A 21,340-nucleotide genomic window follows, 5' to 3' on the forward strand; every position below is an offset into this window, starting at 1 on the left:
AAAAATAATTTAAAGTCTTAATTCTCTCCTCAAGATGTTGGAAGAAAACTCAATTTTTTTAGCCCAGACAGCAAATGAAAAAACATTCTCCAGGAATGTATCTAATAAACAGAATTGATTACTTGAGAAAAATAGGTAACAAAGCTGTTTATATATTTCACAATCATGACTGCCAGATGTGAGGAGACTGGATTGAAATGAACTGCCCTCACAGCAACTTTGTAAGTAGATAAAAATCATGCCATAGAAGTGGCATGATAGGCCTTGTAGGAAAGGGCCAAATTTGCCATTAGAGAAGCACCAGATTTAGTTGGCTCCATTCATTAGTAAGACAAGTAAGTATTCAAAGATTTTAAAAAAAAAGTCCCATCATTTGTGGGACCAGGATTTGTTAGAGGTTGTTAATGCAGGCCTTTGCTAATTTTAATGTTGCCTAGACTGTAGACTGTTTCTTTTTCTTCTTCCCCTGTCCTACCATTATCATTCCAATCTCCTAATGGATATTACTAACTGAATATATACTGCTAGATACCATTTTTATTACTGGCCAGAAATTATTGCATTTTAACTACATAACAAAGTCCTTTATTCTAATACATTTTCTCTAGAATGATTTTAAAGCAGTATCAGACTATTTTGACAAATAAAACTCACCCTCACATACAATGAAAACCCTACATGCAGAATCAATCATAACACTGATTCAACACAGTGCATTTTATGAGCTTAGGTTTAAAAAAAAAATACATACACATAAACAACCTGATATACTACCATATAAATCATTCAAATTTAGTTTTTAATTTCAAAGAACATAAAAATATTGTTATCACAGTAATTGTAATGTTATATTTTTAGTTCTTGAACCCAAAGATTTCACAGAACTTTTGTGAAGGGAGAAGCCACTGAAATTACTGAAAACTGATGCCTTGAACAGGAAACAGGATTTTTCTACAAAAAAAATCTGCATCATATTTAAAGAAGCGTATTGGGTTTTGTTTAAGAAACTTTTGTGACTCTAACCAAAGCTTTTAATTTTAGAGTCAATTTATAAGTCAGAATGATAGTTATCTCCCCTCTCCAAACCTTCCCTCCACAAAAAAAAAACAACTCCCCTACAGCCTCTTCTGCACAAAGTTAAATCTGATTCTGTAAATGAAACTCTGAAGAGCTGTTGCTGAAATAGTTAACATATCTGATACAGAATCACAAAACTGGCAGGGAATTCAGATCATGTATTCTAACTCTCTGCTTAACACAGGAAACATCCCTGTCCAAGCTACCCAGCTGAGTGTTTATGTACCCTGCACTTAAGAACTTCCAATGTGGGAAATTCCACAATCTCCCTAGGCAGCCTGTTCCAGTAGATAACTACCCTAATAATTAGAAAATTCTTTCTAATATCCAACCTAACTCCCTTGCAATTTCAACCCATTATTTCTAGAGGTGCACCAACACATCAGTCCCGTATTGGATTGGCACCAGTATAAGGAAAATTGACTGTATTGGCAATCAGCTTTTTTTGGCTGATGTAGGCAATAATGCCACCAATAAATGCCCTGTGAATGCACACAGCTGCAGCGCAGCACACAGACAGCCAGGAATGCAGCCCGTCAGTATGGAGAGCAGCCAGGGTCCAGCTGGTAAGCCTGTGGTGAGGGAAGGGGCATAGGGGGTGGGGGGTGGAGAAACAAGGCCCCAGCAATGAGGCAGGGAGAGGGGCAGGGGCTGGGGCAGGTGCTGCACAGCCAGGGCAGAGAGGGGGACTGAGCCGTGAGTGGCTCATCCAGGGGTTGTGGCTCCCGCTACTCCACACACCCTGGGAGGGCATGGAGTGTTTGTCTCCAGCTCTGCATGCGGGATGAGGATGGGCTGCTGCTGTGGGCAGTGCTGAGCAATTCCTGGCAGGGGGGCTGGGCTGCACTGCACTTAGGACGGGCAGCAGCAATGCTGGGAGGGGAGCTATGGTGAATTTTGGGGTGGTTGCTACACCCCCCCCCCCAGTCCTGCCGCTGCCTGCCCCAAGCGCAGCCCCCTACCAGGAAGAGCTCACCACCACCCTGTTCCCACCCCACAGTGGCAGCCCGCCCTTGCCTTGCACGGATCCGGGGACACATGTCCCCCAGGCCCTCCTGGGGTGGTGCATGCAGTGGCAGGAGTCACCCTGCCCCCACCCCCAGATGAATGCTCACGGCTCCCTCCCATGTTCTGCCCCAGATGTGCAGCATCACAGCACCTGCCTCAGTCCCAGCTCCAGCCCTACTCCCTCCCTCGTAGAGAGGGCCTCAATCTGTCCCCCCATGCCTCTTCCCTCCCTCCACAACAGACTTACCAGCCTGATGCCTCTCTCCATGCTGTCCAGCTGTATATTGGAATCAGATCAGTATCGACCGATACAGCACATTAAAAATCATCCGTTGGTATCAGCCCAAACATTCTCTATTCATGCACCCCTAATTATTTATTATCCTGTCCCTTGTGGATACTGAGAAAGGATGATTGCCATCCTCTTTATAGCTACCTATCAAATTCCTCCCCTCAATAATAATCCCAGTGCTTCCAACTTCTCTTATAAAATTTTCCTAAAAGTATAATCATTTTGTTACTCAGTTAGACTCTTCCCAATTTCTACACAATTTTCTCAAAATACAATGCCCAAAGTTGAATATGGTACTGCAGCAAGGCATCACCAAAACTAAAAAGACTTGAAGAATTGCTTCCTTTGATTTGAAAGCGAGACTCCTATTCATGTATCCTAGCGTGTCATTAGCTTGCTTATGACAAAGCTTAACTTTTAACTCATATTTGGCTTGTAGTTCACCATAATCCCCAGGTCCTTTTCTGCACTCCAGCAGCCTCCTAGCTCTCCTACATTTTGTATCTGTACGTTATATTGTTCAGTCTTAAGTGCAGTACTTTGCTCTTGTGCCTATTACATTTTATCTCAATTATCAAGATAAAATTTTGACTCCTACCCCTCAAATTTACTTAAACACATACTCAGTTCAATCTTCCAAGTCATTAAAGAATATACAGTAGAAGTCACGTTATCCAGCACTTTACAAGCCAGCATGCTCTATTAACTGGCATGCCAGCTTGTAAGGTGAAAGCAACACCATAAGTGCCCCACCATGGCACTTCCAGTTTCGCTGAGCCCCCACGGCCCAGGGCAAAGCAGACTGTATTGCCAAGCCCCCACAATAACAGTTCTTCCCCCCTTCTCTTCTGCCCCCCCTCCCTGTCCCTCACAGCGGGAGGGGCGGTGGTGCACCGGACGCAGCAGGAGAGGCCTCTCAGATAACCGGCGTATTTTGTTATTTGGCACCCCTGATTCCCCATGGGTGCCGGATAACAAAGCTTTTGCTGTACTGAAGAATAGCAGACCCAGGACAGTTCCCTATGCAAATTAAATAACAAGGCCTAAACAGTAAAGAGATTAGCTAAATATTGAAACAAAAGGAGGTATTAACCATACCTTAATATTAGTGATTCTTGACCAGGGTGCTAAAGCATCCTAGGGTGCCTTGACATCTTTTCAAGGGTGCCACAGAGTACCACACAATGTTAGCACTGTTAGACGTGTAAACATGATCCACAAGATAAACCCAGAAATTTGAAATAGGAGCTGACAATGTTAAACAGCCTGAACTGTTGTGGTTTTTGAGTTTTTACATCAGAAAAACGGCTCCAGTCAAAGAATAAGTGAAAACTAAGAGCTGGCATTTTCTGAGGGGTGCCTTAAGCTGAATGAGGTGTGCCTTGAGTCTAAACGAGGTTGAGAACCACAGCTTTATATCAAACACTAAATTGTTGTCAATATTATACAACATTGGCAAAGCAAACTCTCCTCCTCAAACTTAGGAAAATGGCAGCTTTACATCTTTGTACCAAGTAGAGGCGGCAAAACTTGGGTGTTTAAGATTATTTTGAGACAAATAAAACCAAACTATGAAAAGTAAGTATTTCATAACACTTGTAACAAAAAAGTTACTTAAATACCAGGGAAAGAAAAGCAATGAAGACATCATATCCAATAACTTAATCCAATAACTTAATCATACAAAAGATCTATAATTCATTGACAATTGAAGCTAGCACAAAGGAGAAGCATAAAATTACTCACCATTGAACACCTCATTAAATTCCCCAGGAGGAGCATGAATGATGAATTTTGCCGCTATGCGCACCTTAAATTAAAAATATATAAACATTCTTATGAAACTGTAATATGTATTCCAATATAAATAACCAGAGACCCAGAACTTGTGGTTCAAGCAAAGTTAAGTCAACTCAGCTTTGTATGATTTTAGTATCTAAAATATGAAGCCTTCCAAATCTTGTGTACTACAGTCTTCATTCCCAGAACAATTTCTGTTCCTGCTCACCAGCAGGAAGGAACAGAAGTTGCTTCCATGCATGAGAGAAAAAGAAGCAAAAGGAGCAGTGAGAGCAATGTTAGTGGCAAGGACAGGAAAAGGGAGGAGATAAGGAATACAATGCATAACAAGACCATGGGTTAGGTCTTGGAAAGAAATTTAATTTGTACCCACTTCTAATGCCCCTTAATAACCTCATAACAGCAGCTACAGGTCTCTGCACTGGACATTTATCGTCTGTAGGAGACAGGGGTACCCATGTTGTTTGCCACCGTAGTATCCAGCAAAGAAGGGCCTTTCATTTCATGCAACAGTCTTAACTTGCTGAAGTGGAGGTTTTTTGCTCAAATTTTTTTGTTGTTGCAAAATTTCAGATTATTCATAGAAGAAAAATGTACTAACATTTCAAACTCAATCCTAGAAAAATACAGCAGAAAGGTACTTCAAAGTCATCTAGTTCCTCTGCCTCAAGACAGGATTATTTATGCAGACAAATCTAAGACCTCAGCACTGTTTTTGCTTTAATACTGCCATACACAAATAAAACACAGCAAATCAGCAGCCCTTCCTACATACTGAACTTCCACAAGTCAAAAGCTGCAGTACTTCAGTCTATCTTCCATCAGTGTTTCCAGTATGAAGTCAAGTGGACTGTACATTTAAAAGTTATCGCATGTATACCCCTAAAAAAACCTTATTAACATCACTATTTTCCTATTTGTGAAAATTCCAGTGACAAACTCAATGTCCCGAAACGCCAAAAAACTTTTCACTCTAAAACAGAATTACCAGTGCTTAATCCCCTAAATTTGATGCTGATGCATTTTTTTTTGGTAAATAAAATCTGTAGACCTGATGCCACACTCCACAAGTTTTACGATGTCACAAGTTTGCTTTATTTATTCACCACAATGGGATAGACTTTACATTTAATAAGATTTTAAACTGCATCTCTGCTTAAAACATTTGCAGGTTCAGGCTTATTTTCAATGCGTTTTGCCTACAGCCAGACATTAAAAATATCTTACCAAGAGTAGCTTTTAAAGATAGCATTTATAAAGGAATTCCATAATGACAATTAAAAAAAAAAGTCATAGGACATAAGGCTGTTTCACAAATTTCTATTTTATAAGCAACTTAAATACATTATTTTTGTCATTTCATTTACATAAATATTCTTGTAGCACTCAAGTAGTGCTTTATATAAAAACAAAATCTTAAAACATGGGAATCATAGGAAACTAGGGCTGGAAGGGACCTCATGCGGTCACCTAGTCCAGCCCCTTGCTAGAAGCAGGATCATCTCCAAATAAACCATCTCAGCAAAGTGTCTGTCTAATCCACTTCTGAAAATTTCTAAGGATGGAGATTCCACAATTTCTCCAGATAGCCTGTTCCAACGCCTGACCGCTCTCAGAGTCGGAAGGTTTCTTCAAATATCAAGCCTAAATTTCCCCTGCTTCAGTTTGAATCCATTTCTCCTAGTCCAGTTCCCTGCAGCCACAGAGAAAGGTCCATCTCCATCCTCATACTTCAGCTGTTCTTCAAAATGAAGAATACCAAGTAGCACAACTAATTACTAACCTGTTTTGGACATTCTGTTAAACAAAAACAGCACAAATCAATTATTTCTCCCAATCTCTCTAAAAGCTTAATTCTTTAATGATTTGAAAGTATACCCTGCCTCCCCACTCAATTCCCATGCTTTAGTATCTCACCAACTTTTGTAGGCAGTACAGCACACAGCTTGACAACCTTTTTGGAAGTTTGTGTGTTTTCTACGGTGTTCTGAAATAACTAGTCCTTGGTCAAATTCTTTACCAAACTTTTAAAGTAAAAACCTTACCATCAACAGCTTTATGGAAAGACAAGAATAAATAAGAGGCTTATACATCTACAGATAGGAATCCAGAGCGCTCTCCTACAAAAAAGTGTCTATTGCTGTCACTTTCGAAGAAACATAAAGGGCTCAGTATATATGTTAACACAGTCAAGAATCCTTTTCAAAAGTGTGCAGCCATTAGAGTACTTGCACCCAGAGAAGTGAAAAACTGGCGTTCAATCCTTTCCTCAGTCTGCAAAGATTCAAGCTCCTATCCCAGGAGTGCCCTAACCACCATGTTATAAACCCTTCTGAATCACAAGAAGGCACACTTTCACCTCTTCTACTGAAGCTGCGTCACGATGCAAGGTTCATCAGTCTAAAGGAGTAACTGTTGCCTGGTGGTTAGGGCACTCAGCTGGGAAAGGGGAGCCCAAGGTTTCAGTTCCTACTCCCTCACCTGTTTATATATTTTATCCAATGACTATTTAATTTAAAATATATGCATAGTCCTGAAAACAGGGACTGGAACTTAGGCATTACCCATTTAGCAGCTGTGCGTGTTGAGCACACTCAGAGTACACCCACCATATTCAGTCCCTCAGGAGATTCAGGAAGAGGATGACCTGTTTTTTGGCATGACATGCATACTGTACTGCTTAGCTCTGTCATAACTGGGGCAGCTCTGGATGTGCACCCAGGTGAGGAACATTAGACATGCCTATGGAGTCTAGGTGACTCCAAGGGTGGGCAGTATCTTAATGGAGATGTTTGGCCTTGAATGCATGAGTCCTTTTCTGGATCCAGCCTTTAATGCTGTGCCCTATTTTGAAATGGCTGAATAGCAAAATGATACTACCTAGGTCACATCAGTTGGCCGTCATAGATATATTACAGCACCTGACCACCAGATGTCAGGGGAGCCAGTCAGCATTACGAAAAGAGCACCATGAGATGAAACTGCCTGGGACAGTAAAGACAGACAACCCTTGGACTGGTATAACTTATGCTGGTATAGAGTTACTCACTTTTTGAGGAGCAACTTTATCCTGAAGTGGAGTGACTTATAACCTTACACAGGTGTAAGTCATGGGTCTGGTTCAATTTAGACTAAAGTAATTTACTTTACTCTAGGGTAAACGTATCATGTTTCTGTACTCATGAAGAGTACTTTCCATTTTTGGTATTATTTTACCAAAACTGTTTAGTTCAATGTATAGGCATACTAGATACTCAGAAACAATACAACTAGTTCTTTTCGGGGGCAAACTTAAAACAGATTCTATTAAACCCCTGTAATACCCGAGGCCTTATCTAATACAAAGTACTCTTCTGAACATCTTTGTTATTTAGACTCTCCTATGTTGACAGTATTTGGCATAATGCATCCATATGAGAAATTAGTAAGGAATATTAATTCACCTTTAAATTCACACCCTACTTCAATCAAAAAGAAAATCCTTATTGCAGACAAGACCTTGAAAAGCTAGAATATTTACTAAACAAACACGAGTATGTTCAAGCACATTTAAAAAAAAAAATCCCATTTATTTTCAGAGAAGAGGGACTGAGGTCTACTATGGGCTTCATTACTGTTTTTTATGCAAAAGGCACTGATACCACAGTAATGGATAGCAGTACTGAATATGCTAACATAGGTATCAAGGAAGACCTGAAATTGTAGTGTTCCAAACACAGGCCCCAACTGGGGATGTAAATTTGAATACACAGTCAGATTTATCATGACAAATGTCAGACTTGTTGCCATATCATAACAAAAGACAAAAACAAATAAATATATGACAATAAAATTAGTTATGCTTGTCTGAATTTTTCTGCTTATTTGTATAGTGAAAACTGTAAAAAAATTATATAAAACTCAACTGAAACCGCTGTTTTTGCAGACGAGTCACAAGTATAATTAAGTAGCAATTATTTTAAATATTTAAATATACAATAAAATGTGAAATTGAGGCAAGCTATATTACAGGTTTTATCAGAACCTTAAATTGATTACAAAAGTGGTGAGAACAAACTCTTACTAAGTACTTTAACCCATGCTAGTCTGATTTAAGTATCTCAAAAGACTAATTTACTCCATAGATGCAAATTCCTAATTGACATCCAATATATATGAGAGTTTGCTTGGTATTAAAAGCAGCAAAGATTTTACATTGCATTCGAGTCTCCCTTTAATATCTGATAGATTAAAAAAAAGAAAAACTCATAAAAGCCAAGAAACTGAAACAGTTCTATAATTTATATCTATACCAAAATTATGCAATGTTAACAAAAAGTTATGGTAACGGGATTCCTATCCTTGAGTTCAAAGAGAAAAACAATCTTGGAAACAGCGTTTACAAAACCTAATTTTAATGTATTAACCTAAAACACTGTGGCATAAGTAAATCAGATAGGTTAACCTAAATAAATTCTGAAATTATTCCAGGTCAATCCCATGAAATATGATATAGCTTCCCCTGGAAGAACATTTGTAAAATTAATTCCAACAAGGTAAAAGGAAGTGTTTGTTACCCCCACAGCCAAAGTTCTTTCCAAAGTTGACAAAGGAATGCATGGCTGACCAGATACATAATGCTGATTTAGAAGTAACTGATATATATATATATATATATATATATATATATATATATATATATATATATATATATATAATGCAAGTCAGATTAATCAGAAGTTGTTAATGAGATTTACTCTCAATTTACTGTGCAAATGAAATCTACTCCTCAGCCTAGTTTTGAACGTATCATGTAATTTGAAATACTTTGATTTTAGAAATAAGTTATATACCTGATTCAAACTAAGAAACTTGATAGAAAGGAAGGAATATAAAATGCGTTGAATTTTGAAATAAAGCGTTAGTCTTATACATATTTGGAATGTTCTATTACTGAATATCTGAAGGTTTCACTTCTACCTAGTCAACTGACATATCAATAGATAATTAGATTTAGCAACCCTTTTACTTGGAATTTCCACTTCATATAAGCCAGCAGTTCAGAGAGTGATATTTGCCACCAAAGATATACTTTGGTTACAGCTCTGTGCCTTTGCTTCACTCACCTACTCTTTGAAAAGATGACATTATTAAACCAGTAATTCCTTTGCTGACTACTGCATTCTTTCTCTGACTCCAAACATAGAATAAAAAGGTTTGTGGTTTTCTTCTTTCTCTCCCCCACCACTTAAAAAGAGCATTGCATATGGTGACATGAAATGAGATGCTCCAAAACTGCTGCTCTTCCTGTTTCTGGCCACATCGGAAGCTGACATTGGTAGAAAGGCAAGAGCTTCTGCAATTTACATGCCCATATATGGTAGTTAATATGTGCACACAAAAATGTTAATCACGAGGAGTGCTGAGAAAGTCAAGCTATGGTATCAGTTCAACTGTAAGATCCATTTACTTCTGTTAATCAACAGTTACTCCACCTACTTGTTAATTAATATACAGCTACAAAAAAGGCAGCACAACTTAAATTAGAAAGTAACCTTTTTAGAAAAAGGCAGAACTTTGTGAATACAACTCCACCTGGTTTATATCTCTGAATTTTCTAGTATGTCCACAGCTCCTTTCATAGCAAATGAAGAATTATGGGTGAAAGATATGGTAGTACAGAAGATGCCCTGAAGTTGCATGCAAATATAGTCCCGCTTAGTGTTACTCTCCATCCTGTCACCTACAGTCTTTTCTGTCACTAGCTTTCTCAATGTAAATTGGGGGGGGGCAGGAAACAATGCTTTTCTGCCTGCATGAACATTATACAGCAATACAGTTTAAGTGCAGCTTACGCATAAACAAACCTTGTTTTCTTCTAAAGGGTAGCTTTCCCAAAAACTGATTCACAAAGTTTAATTTCCAGCACCTTAGTTTTATAGTTTTTGCTGCAAGTAAGTTTAAGAAAAAACTGCAGCTTTCAATTTCTTATAACTCCCCACCCACAAATGTCGCACTATGTTGCACAAAAAACTTTATAATATGTTTCGGAAGACCAAAGCCAGCATTGGTTGCATCAGAGAGCCACAGTCTGCACTTTTCAGTAAATTATATTAAAAGATTAAAAAAAACCCCAAAGACATTTTACAAAGAGGACAGGATGTTTTACAAGCTGGGTTCATGTAAGACCCTTCCACTTAGCAATATGAAAAGGCTACAGTGATTACTATGACCCTATCTGGCAGGCTGAGAACCCACAGATCCAACAGAAACTCTCTTTAGCAAGGTAGTTGGAATTTAAAAAAAAAAAAGATCAGACACAGTTCATGGGCATCACACCTTTGCAAAACTGCACTTGTTTGATTTATAAGGACTCTTTTTTCAGACAAATCAGAAATGAGAGCTATTTAGTGGAAAAGGCTTCATGCACAATGTTCAAGTTCAGCTACTAGACTAGAGTGAAGCACTCATAGCAAACCAGCACCGAGTTACACAGCAATATAAATTTAAGTGAAAAAATTCAAAATGATAAATTACACCACAAAGAACAGTGAACATAAACGTGCTGGTAGATTTATCTTTAATAAAGTTCACAACTTTCAGCCCCACCAAATACTTTTAAGTTTCACTAGCACTCACTTTGCCATAGCTTCCCAGTAAACTGAAAATGGCTTGGACTCCAAAGGCTAGTCACAGTGTACTACATTTTCTTCCTATACCTTAGCCATCAGTAGTGGAAAAAGCACAACTAAATTAATCCAAACCAAATATTACGTTCCAAATATTTTCCCTTATGTGTCACATGCAGGCAATGGACAGCAAAGCAGGATTTTTACCCTTATCACACTGAAATAACTGGTTTAAAAAACACATAGGGCGCATCCCCACAAGTGAGAATGTGCGTTTCCCTGGGGACAACCAGCAGTGGCATATATTTGTGCTGCTGGTAGTAGTTCCTGGGCATGCCCCTGCACGTGTGCTCTGCATGTGACAAACTGCCCCAGGTGGGATAGAGGAGGCTATGGCCAGCACCTAGGCTGATGCCAACAGCCCTACCTGGGATCCTGGGGCCTCCCAGGGCTGTAGCAGCAGTGACCCAGGCATGCAGAGCCTGGTCAGCAGCCAGAGCGTGGCTCTGACCAGCCAGGTTCTGGTTTTGGAGAGCACACACAGTAGCCACATGCACCGCCCCATTTTTTGCTGCAGGATTTTTTTTTTTTAGATACTACGATTTCCTGACCTCTAATTTTGCTGCTATGCTGCAAATATGCAGCGCAGAGAACAGAATCGTAAGTGCTAATCCCAACAGAGATTTCTGGGGCCAATAATGATAGCTGATATTTAAGGAGATATCTCGGCAGACAACAATCTGATTTTCAATGCAGCTGCCTTCAGCTAGTAAGTCCGGTGTAGTGGAAGGGGAGGGAGAAAGGGCAGATCAATGCCCTCTGTGGTGAGGGAGGGGGCAGGGCCAGATGTTGCCCAGGCTAGGCGGGCTGGTGGGCCAGAGCTGCAGCTCGTCTGGAGAGAGGGGTGGGCAGCTCTCGCTGTTGCTTGCACCCCAGGAGGGCAAAAGGAGGGGGGGCATGTGCCCCCCAGATCTGTGCAGAGCAGCATGGGGCTGGCTACAGCCAGGGCTGTGCAGGGCTCTTCTTAGCAGGGGCTAGGCTTGGAGTGGGTGCTGGCAGCACTGGGGAGATGCTGCATCCACCCCAAATTTTGCTGCCACTCCACTCCAAGTGCCACTGCAGCCAGCCACCCAGCACAGCCCTAGCTCTTCCCGGAGAATGGGTGGAGGCGGGGTGTTGAACCAAGGCTGCACTAGGTGTCTGGTGGCAGCAGTCCTGGGAGTGGAACGGCAGCAAAATCTGGGGTGGATGCAGCATCCTCCCAGCACTGACAGCGCCCGCTCTGAGCCCAGTCCTCCCCCGCCCCCACACACACACACACTGAGGAGAGCCCCATGCAGATCTGGGAGGCACCCCCACCCTCCCCAAGCCATGGCTCCACCTCCTTCCCCACCCCAGCAGTGCCTGCCCCTGTCCACCCCCTCACCATGGGGGGCACTGATTTGCCCACTCATGCCCCTTCCTTCCCCTTCCACCACACCAGACTTACCAGGTGGAGGCAGCTCTCCATGCTGCCAGCTCTGCTCCTCGCTGCCCAAGTGCTGCATTGTGGCTGCATCCAGCACGGGCATTTATCGGCCAAATTATTGGCCCCATTGGGCTAATATCTGATATATCCAGTTTTCTTTATATCGGTACCGATCTGATATCAGACCAGTGTATTGGTGCACCTCTAATAAATGCCTCGTGCATTTTGCATCACCACACAAACCTCTGCAGTGCTGCAAACTGTGCATTCCCACTCATGGGGACGTGCCCCTAGATTTTCTGTTGAAGAATTCAGATGAGCCATAAAGTTTTCTTGGCATACAAGCATTTTCTGAAAGCTGGCTGCCAAATTCTGACATGATACGTTTGACTTAACTAGCAGCAGCAGATCTTCAGCTTACATTAATGTCATGTCAGTGTGGGAAAATGTTGACTGCACCCTACTAGGTTGCAAGCTTTCATTTTGACAGATTCAGAGATGGACAATATGAAAGAACCAGTCTGGAAAAATTCTAATGAGACATTTAGTCATTTTGCAAAATTTTCCAGGCCCTTTTCTTTTATTTAAATTGAAAATGCATCATACAAATCTACCATACTTATAAACATCTTGGAGATCTTCAGATCAACCTAGAGATCTTTTTACAAGAACTGTTTAGCCAAGGTCTGATTGGGCTCAATCATGCTTTGCTTGCAAGATTTGATGGAATCAACATGATTAGCCTGAAGTTGCAGCTTCAGGTATCTTCACCCGCTAAAGGTATGAAATCACAACTTTTGTGGCAACTATAATAGAAAAGCAGATTCTTCATCCTGAAAGCCAAAGAATCTCCAGCCAGCCACTGAAAACAGTTCACATACAGAAGATTATCCTCAAACTGTTGCCAGTATTTGCCCATGTAACCTACAATAAGATATCCCATTTATTATTCCCGTTCTAACTCAAACTTTAAAAACTGACCTTGTTGCTTATACCTGATTTTGCAAACAGAATCTTTCAAACAGGGGACATCTTTTGAGTACTTGCACAACACTGTAGAAATTGATAAAATGCCAAAGTAGTTTAAGAAAAAAAAAATTGTGAAAACCTTGCCCTCAAGGTTTACTCAACCCCAGCTCAAGCTCTTCATTTACTGGGCTTTTCTATAATTTACAAAATATCCAGAAACTCCCTTGACCAGGAGATAAATGTGGCCATCTCCCATAGGGAAGGGAAACAAGATTTCAATTTCTTTTCCTCAAGAGTATAAAGCAACCCAGCTTTTCTCTTAAAAAAAAAAAAAAAAAAAAAGAAAAGCCCATGTGATTTTCAAATAAAACTTGTTCCCAGCTGTTATCTTTTACTGCTTTCCTTTGAATACTGGAGTTCACTCCCATTGTATCTACTAACTCAAGAAGCTAAGACCTCAATTAGGAGGTACAGATAGTTGCAGAATAGTAATTTCCTGATGAGTAGCCAGAGGTCTAATATGCCAACTTGTCAGATCAACATTTTTGGTCACATGTCAAACCTTGTGAGCCACAGAACCTTTACAAGATATAAACAACTGCACATTTTGAGTATGGATGAGATGCCCTTGTAAGAGTTCCTTACCCTCTCAAAATTCAACCAATGAAGAAACAAAAAAGCACCAAGGATCTGCTTGAACAGCATATTCAATGAACTCTGGAAAAGTGTTTAGGTAGCCTTCCTTTGGACAGTGTTTAAGAACTGAAAAACTGAACCAAGAATTAAAGCAGGACCTGTATCAAAGTTTCACATACTCCAAAATCAGCATGGTCTGACAAGAACAAATTAGACAGATCCTGGACCGTGAATCAGCAACTATCCTTCCTGGAGCAGAGGGCTGAACTAGATGAACTTGTGAGGTCCCTTCCAGTCCTATTTTCCTAGGATTCTAAGACAGCACTGTTAGTCCATAACACAACCATACTATTTTATTAGCTTTAAAATACCTCTTAAAGTTATTGTATGGTTTGAAATGTGCAATTCTTGTGAAATTACAAGGCAAATATTTTCAAAATAAAAATATCCATTTCACAGCACTTCTCATTCAAGAGTAAAAAGCAATCGTTGCTTCAGCATTTTAAAATGCTTTAACTTTAAGGCATAAGTGAGAGAGCAATGTTCCTTTATACTTGATTAACAATGCTCCTAAGAGTTGCACCCTGATGATATGCATTGCTCTTATAGAAAATTGTGAGCTCTGTTAAACTTGGCTGTATACTTGACATCCGATTCTGTGTTTTTGCTAATATTAAAAATCAGAATAAGATGATGTTTGCAAGCAGGTTAGTCTAATGGATTTCAGAGAAAAGGCAGGGTGGAGCTGCACCTTATAGACCAACTGAATCAACAAGCTTCTGTGCACAATAGCTCAGTTAGATGCTATGAAAGGACCTGAAGGCCATGTCCAGACGAGCAAGGGCATGTGCTTTTACAGCAAACAGCAGCAGCACAAATTTGTGCTGTTATTTTGTGTTGCAGTGCATATCCCCGAGTGTGCCCTTTGTTTCAGGCTGTGCCCAGCTTCCTCCCGGCTCCATGTGCTGCCCCCCCTCCTCCCCCCCCCCACTCTGCAGCTGGCCAGGGCTCAGCCTGCCTCCAGACAGGGGAGCAGGCAGCTTTGTGGCACCACAAATCGCATGTGCCTACATGTTTGGACACAAGAGCAAAGAGCAGGCTATCAAATTCAACAGTGAGCTACTGTTCACAGTTGAATACCCTGGTTCTCAATCAGGGACAACACAATTCCCATCAGGGATGCTGCAATACGTGGAACCACAGCAGCAGTGGCCATTTTTCGCCAAGAAATCCCCGTGCACACAGGCTCCTCCAGCATTAGCATTCTCCAATAACCTTCAAGCAGGCAGGAGAGGTAGCTTGTGCTGCTGCCCTCCCTTTTCATGCTCCCCCTGGAAACAGAGGTACACAGGACAGTGCCGCCTTTCCTGTGCAGCTGTTTCCAGGAGAAGCGTGTTGGGGGTGGGGCAGGGGGACAGTCTGTACCAGAATAGCTGCAGTGTGAGATTAATTCTAAATCAAGCAGGAGATCAGAGAACCCTAACGTACAAGGAGCACACGCACCTGTCAAATCCTTCTCATTATGGCTGCACATGAGGTGTGCAGGCAGTTGTACCTGATGTGGCAGCACTCAGTTAAGAAGCACTGAAGTAAGCTGAGCACAAGTGGCTTTCAACCAAGGGTGCTGCCACTTTCAGAAAAATGAGGCGGCATACCCCAACTTTAACTCGCTGGTGCTCACATTTTCAGTCTATAAGGTACATCTCTACCCTATCCTCTGCCTAACTTTAGATTAACAGTTAACTATCTTGTCCAACTGAAGAATTTCTGTTATCATGCAGTGTGACCTAATGGACGGGACACTGACTGAGACCAAAGAAACTTTTGCTTGCTCTCTCACAGACAAGCTCCATTTCCTTCCCACTTCCACTTTTTTCTGTATGAACTTTTTGGGGAGATAATTATGCTAGATAGATGCTGAGCAAGGCTTAGCTAGAGTCTGTGTACTATTTAACAGAGCAAGTAAAAATCTACACAGTTTAGAGTGAAAATTAATTTATAATCAGTATTATTTTCAAATGATTATACAGAAAAGCCACTACTTATTATTTTACAAGTTACTATTTTAAGCACAGAAGCAACTGAAATAGTAATTGTTTTAATCTTCAAGTTTTAAGTATAAACTGGTCAAAACTCAATTTAACCTACGAGTAACTGACCACTTGGAAAAAAATTTCCCAATTAAAATGTTTTCCAACTAACTAGTCACTTGCGTGTCTGATAAGAGTCAACAGAAAATTTTCAGTCTGCTCCATGCTGAACTGCTTTCTGCCAGTTGCCCACTACAAGAATGGGGGTATCTGTCCTTCAAATAGATCTTTTGTTTAAAGATGTATAACATGTCTAAGTTCCCAGTGGCTGGGGGCTGTCTCCCACATTGTCCTGCATGGGCCTCTCTGCCGTACCACACTAGTGCTCCTGTGCCCAGGGCTGTCCCTAGTGGGGGGTCAAATCAAGGCAACCACCCTGGGCCCCATGCTTTGAGGGGCCCTGCAGAGCTGGGCACAGCAGCAGTGGCATGGAGCTGGGCGGAGCAGCGGCTCTGCCTCCAGCTGCTCACTACACCCTGCTGCTGATGCCACCACCACCAGCTTCTTCAGGTCCAGGGCAGGTGAGATCAAACTGGGGCCCCACATAAGCTGATTCGCCCCAGGCTCCACCCCCTCCTCAGGTCAGCTCTGCCTGTGCCCCATGTCCATCCCGCACCCCCCCCCCCAATCACATCCCACCCCACCCAGCCCCCCTCTGCACTGCACTGGTGCCCCAGATCCCCCTCCCCTAAATTCCTCATCACAAGCTTCCTTGGCCCCATGGGCAACATTGCACCACCCAGGGGAAGGGGGAGGAAATAAGCTGAAGGAGGGAGGGAGAGCCCAGAGACTTCAGCAGCAGCAAGAAAGTGATGAGAGGAACAGCATCCAAACCAACAGCCTGGGAGTTTCAGGTTTCATAGTTGGTAAGGTCGGGAGGGACCTAAACAGATCATCAACTCCGACCCCCCACCATGGCAGGAACGAATGCTGGGGTCAAATGACCCCAGCTAGGTGATTATCCAGCCTCCTTTTGAAGATCCCCAGGGTAGGACCGAGCACTACTTCCTTTGGAAGTTGGTTCCAGATCCTAGCTGTCCTGACTCTGAAATAGTGCCCTCTTGATATTTAGCCCAAATCTACTCTCAGTCAACTTATGGCCATTATTCCTTGGACGAGAGTGTGAAAAGCACCTTGTTCAAACTTGTGGATGACAATAAGATGTGTGGAGAAGTGGGCACCCTGGAGGAGAGGGACAGGCTTCAATTAGATCTAGACAGGTTACAGGGGTGGGTAGATGAGAAAAATATGGGTTTTAATACTGAAAAGTGCAAGGTATTGCACCTGGGGAAGAAGAACCAGCAGCATACCTACAGGTTGGGGAACTCCCTTCTCGTCAGCACAGAGGCAGAAAAGGATCTTGGGAGTCATTATTGATTCCAAGATGAACGTGGGTCGCCAATGTGGGGATGCGGTCAGGAAGGCTAACCACACCTTGTCATGCATCCATAGATGCATCACGAGCAGGTCCAAGGAGGTGATCCCCCCCCTTCTATGTGACACTGGTCAGGCTGCAGTTGGAGTACTGTGTTAAGTTCTGGGCGCCGCACTTCAGGAGGGATGTGGATAACATTGAGAGGGTCCAAAGGAGGGCCACGCACATGGTCAGGGGGCAGCAGGGCAGGCCTTATGCATGGAGGCTACAGGACCTGAACCTGTTCAGCCTCCACAAGAGAAGGCTGAGAGGGGATCTGATGGCCATCTACAAACTGGCCAAGGGGGACCAGCAGGCTATGGGAGAGTCCCTGTTCCCCGCAAGCACTACCAGTTAACCCTTTTGGGGGCCAGATGTAGCCTGTAAGCCAGTTGGACTACAAAAGATTCAACTTTCAGGAATTCCCCATTTTTCTCAAGGAAGAACTGTCAAAGCTACAGACAGCAGTTTCAGTTCAGCCAATGTATTTAACCCGCAGTTGCAAACAGACTCAATTGCTTGCATGTACCAAACTAACTGTCCCCTACAGTACTGCCAAGACACCTTCCTATACCCTTTACTCAGCTTTCAATAGTTAGGCATCACCAGTTCAAAATCTGTGGCATCTTGATTTTCAGATATAATTTTATTCAATTCTATTTATTCTAAGGACTAGGGTACTAAATTAATTGTTCACTTGAAATTGAAAAATCTGAAATTTCCAATGATCTAAAGCTGCTGCAAGACATCTAGGATTACTGCAAAATCCAATGAGCGTGCAAGGAGAGTTTAGGTCCACACTGTTTTAGAATATAATCAAAAAGACATGTTAGCATGTTCTACTTTTTATTAACCAAGTGAATGTTACAATGACCTACAACACCTTAACACTTGAAATTTCATTTCATTCCCTTAGTTGTAGGGGTTATAGCAGCAAGAGAATTTTTCATCCTGGCTGCGAAGTGTCAAAAAGTTTTCCAAATGTTGTTACCTGTTCATTCCCTTCATATTTTTCTAAAGTCCTTACGTCTTAATACCAAATTTATCTGCCAAAATTAGTAGGTCAGAACATACGGGCGAGATAGAATAGGATCCTGAAAAAAACATTCATCTTAACCTCAAGACTAATGCACAAAAAGCAGCAAGGAAGAGGAGCACCTTCCTATCGAAGCATTAATAGTTCTTCAGGGACTTGAACTAGGTAGGGTTACACTTATTGACACTCAATGGGTAAAAGAGGCTCTTGCCCTACAACTTTCAAAATTTTAAAATTAAAGGATCTCATCCTCTCACATCTAGTCTTTACTCATAGACTGAAACATGACAAGCTTTTCTGTTTTTTCTAATTTCCAATCAGTTCTTCAACTTGGAAAAACCTACATGAAAATACTGAAAAATAAATTATTTTCTTTGCACCAGCTAAATAAAAAGTGACTAATATTAAAAGTAGGTTTAGCACTTTTAAAAATTCTAATTCCTGGTACTTAGCTTACAGCCTCTACCAGTTCAGTGGTTTGACTTTAAAACTTTGCTATCAAGCACGTACTGCTTATTTTCTATTATAAAACAGGGCTGCCCAAGTTCTGGACAGTGGGAGGCTGGATGCCCCACAAATTGGAGTCCCCCAGGCCACATGCTCTGCAAGTGCCACCCCCACCTCCTGAGAAGCCACACAGGAAAACAATTGTGTGGGCATCATAAGCAACCCAGCTCTCCTCCACTGCCAGAGCAAGCAGCTTGAATCCCCTCCATTGCAAGGGATCTCCCTCTTTTCCGCACATGCAGCAGCAACTTAACTTGGAATGCATGTGCAGCACAAGTAGCTCAGGTCTTTCTTTACTGGGAGGGAAGTGAGAGCAGACCAGCTCCCCTCCACTGCCCAACAGTGTAGTTTCCCTCATGCATGCAGCACAGGCAGCCTGGAGCTCCTCCTGCTGCATATGCAGTACCCTCCTGCTGCCTGACCCCACCCTGCACCTAGGGACCAAAGGCAAAAACCAGAGAGGGGAAGGAAAGCCGGGAGATCCCAGCTGCAGCAGTAAGAGTGATGTGGGGAGTAGCAGCCCAGCAGAAGCATGGGGACGGGGTTTGCATTTTAATCCACTGTGGGATGACTGCAGCCCACAGGCCACCAGTTGGACAGTCCTGTTAATAAGGTATAATCTGACAGGTCTGTCAGTTTTAGGGTTTTCTTCCTAAATGCATACATGTAGATACATATGAATGAAACAGATTTTTTAAATTAAAAAAAAAAAAAAAAAAAAAAAAGGTTTTCCACCCTTAGTTAAAGGCAACTCACTACAGCCCAAAAACATGCATGTGCCAGCATAGAGATCATTTTGGAGGTAAAGGACATGACAGTTTCAGCTACTAATAATTAGCTGGAAACTCAAGTAAGCCTGGTCCTTAAAATAACATTTCTTCATTCCTTTTCTGCAGCTGGCTGTTCCTGTCCCTTGCTTTTAGGGCCATTTCCCCACTTGATGCACAGCATTTTATTACTTTCAGTTTCTTCACTATTTTCTGTCCCAGTCCTACCTTCCTGTACCATCCATTCCTGTGTGCGCCAAATACCTAGTATCACTCTGAATTGTTCTAGTACTCATTGATACTACTTACATACCCAGTGTGGCTATGGAAGTGGTCACCAAAGAGCAGCAAGAGATGCACTGTTTCTTCACAAGGCAAGTCTCATCTTAGAAACAGTTACAGCCGACATGGATAGTTGAAAAAGGAAGTAAACCTTAAGTCCTTCTGAAATTGTGCTGCCACTACACTACTTAGTCACGAGGCAATGAAGCGCTTATACACCATCATTAAAAACCCAGTACAGACAGCTTTAGATGTACTGCTTCCTTCCCTGAATTTCAGTTCTCTCATTAGGATTATGTCTATAGTTCTGCCAACACTGCCTCTTCCATTAGACCACCAGAATCACCAGCACGACTACTACAGGCCCTGCATCAGTGTAGGAGAGTGCCACTGGTACCATCTATTTCTGGCCAATGTTAGTACATTTCTCCTTTCTATACCACCCCATGGCCCCGTCTTAAGAGGGCAAAAAGGGTGTGTTTTTGAACTGTGTTATCTCTATGATTAAAGGCACTGATGTGGTCAAGGCCATTACTATGGAAAACAGAGAAAGAAAAACTCTTGTGCTACATCTTCCCACTTCATTAGGGGGGATAATGCATAACATGAGGGAAGACGTAGTTCAGAAAGGGATACTGGCCTATGGGAAAAAATGATGGCATTAGTTCTCCAAATTATAACTCTCAGAAGTATTACTCTGCAGTGGGGAAACCACTTAGAGTAATTGTTTATTTTTAAAAGTGTAGCAGACAGTAGCTTTTCTGCAAATATGGGTATTTTTCTTCATGTGTATAACTGCTGGTAAATTAAGAATTATTGTTACAAAAATCACAGCTCTATCAATGATTTACTCAGCATGCTAAACTAGTTTGAAGCTGTGCTGGGCCATATTTTAGCTTGAAAAAAGAATGCAAATTCTGACATCATTAAGAAGTGCAACAGAGACATAAGACGTTCTAGAAGAAATTTAGTTAAAGAGCTCCACACATAAGAGAACCTGCTTCTGAATGATTTATACAATGATAATTAAGGGGAGTGCGTCAAACAGTAGAAAAGTTCTACTTGAACAAGTTACCGATTTAAAAATATACTCCCAACTTTATCAAGGGGAAAAAACCCTCATATATCCTGGTGTAAGGGGCAAATGTGGATTTAGTTAAATCCTCCCTAAACACAGTCATCCAAACATGATAATATAGCCGTAGATGAAAGCTTCACAAGTGGCACACATTTCCTCATCAAAGATAGCACACCTTGGACACTTGCTTTTGAAAGCATAAGTGCAGTTCAATCAGAAAATATTTGATTATACCTCAAACACCTTTGCACTTTGATATGCCCTGGATGGTAGATGCATCTCCACTGCAAAGGCTGAGAACATCTGAG

At 41.7% G+C, this 21,340-nt stretch overlaps 1 protein-coding gene across 1 annotated transcript in view; it reads right to left on the reverse strand.

Annotated features, from left to right (window-relative positions):
- Positions 1-21,340, reverse strand: part of CAPZA2 (capping actin protein of muscle Z-line subunit alpha 2) — a 41,300-nt gene that overhangs the window by 18,082 nt on the left and 1,878 nt on the right. Inside the window, exon 2 of the mRNA XM_006272851.4 lies at positions 4,124-4,187. Coding sequence (XP_006272913.1) covers positions 4,124-4,187 — 64 coding nt within the window. The remainder of the gene's footprint in view (positions 1-4,123; positions 4,188-21,340) is intronic.

The sequence above is a fragment of the Alligator mississippiensis genome, chromosome 4 (genome assembly GCF_030867095.1).
Source record: "Alligator mississippiensis isolate rAllMis1 chromosome 4, rAllMis1, whole genome shotgun sequence".
In the NCBI taxonomy this organism is placed as follows: Eukaryota; Metazoa; Chordata; order Crocodylia; family Alligatoridae; genus Alligator; species Alligator mississippiensis.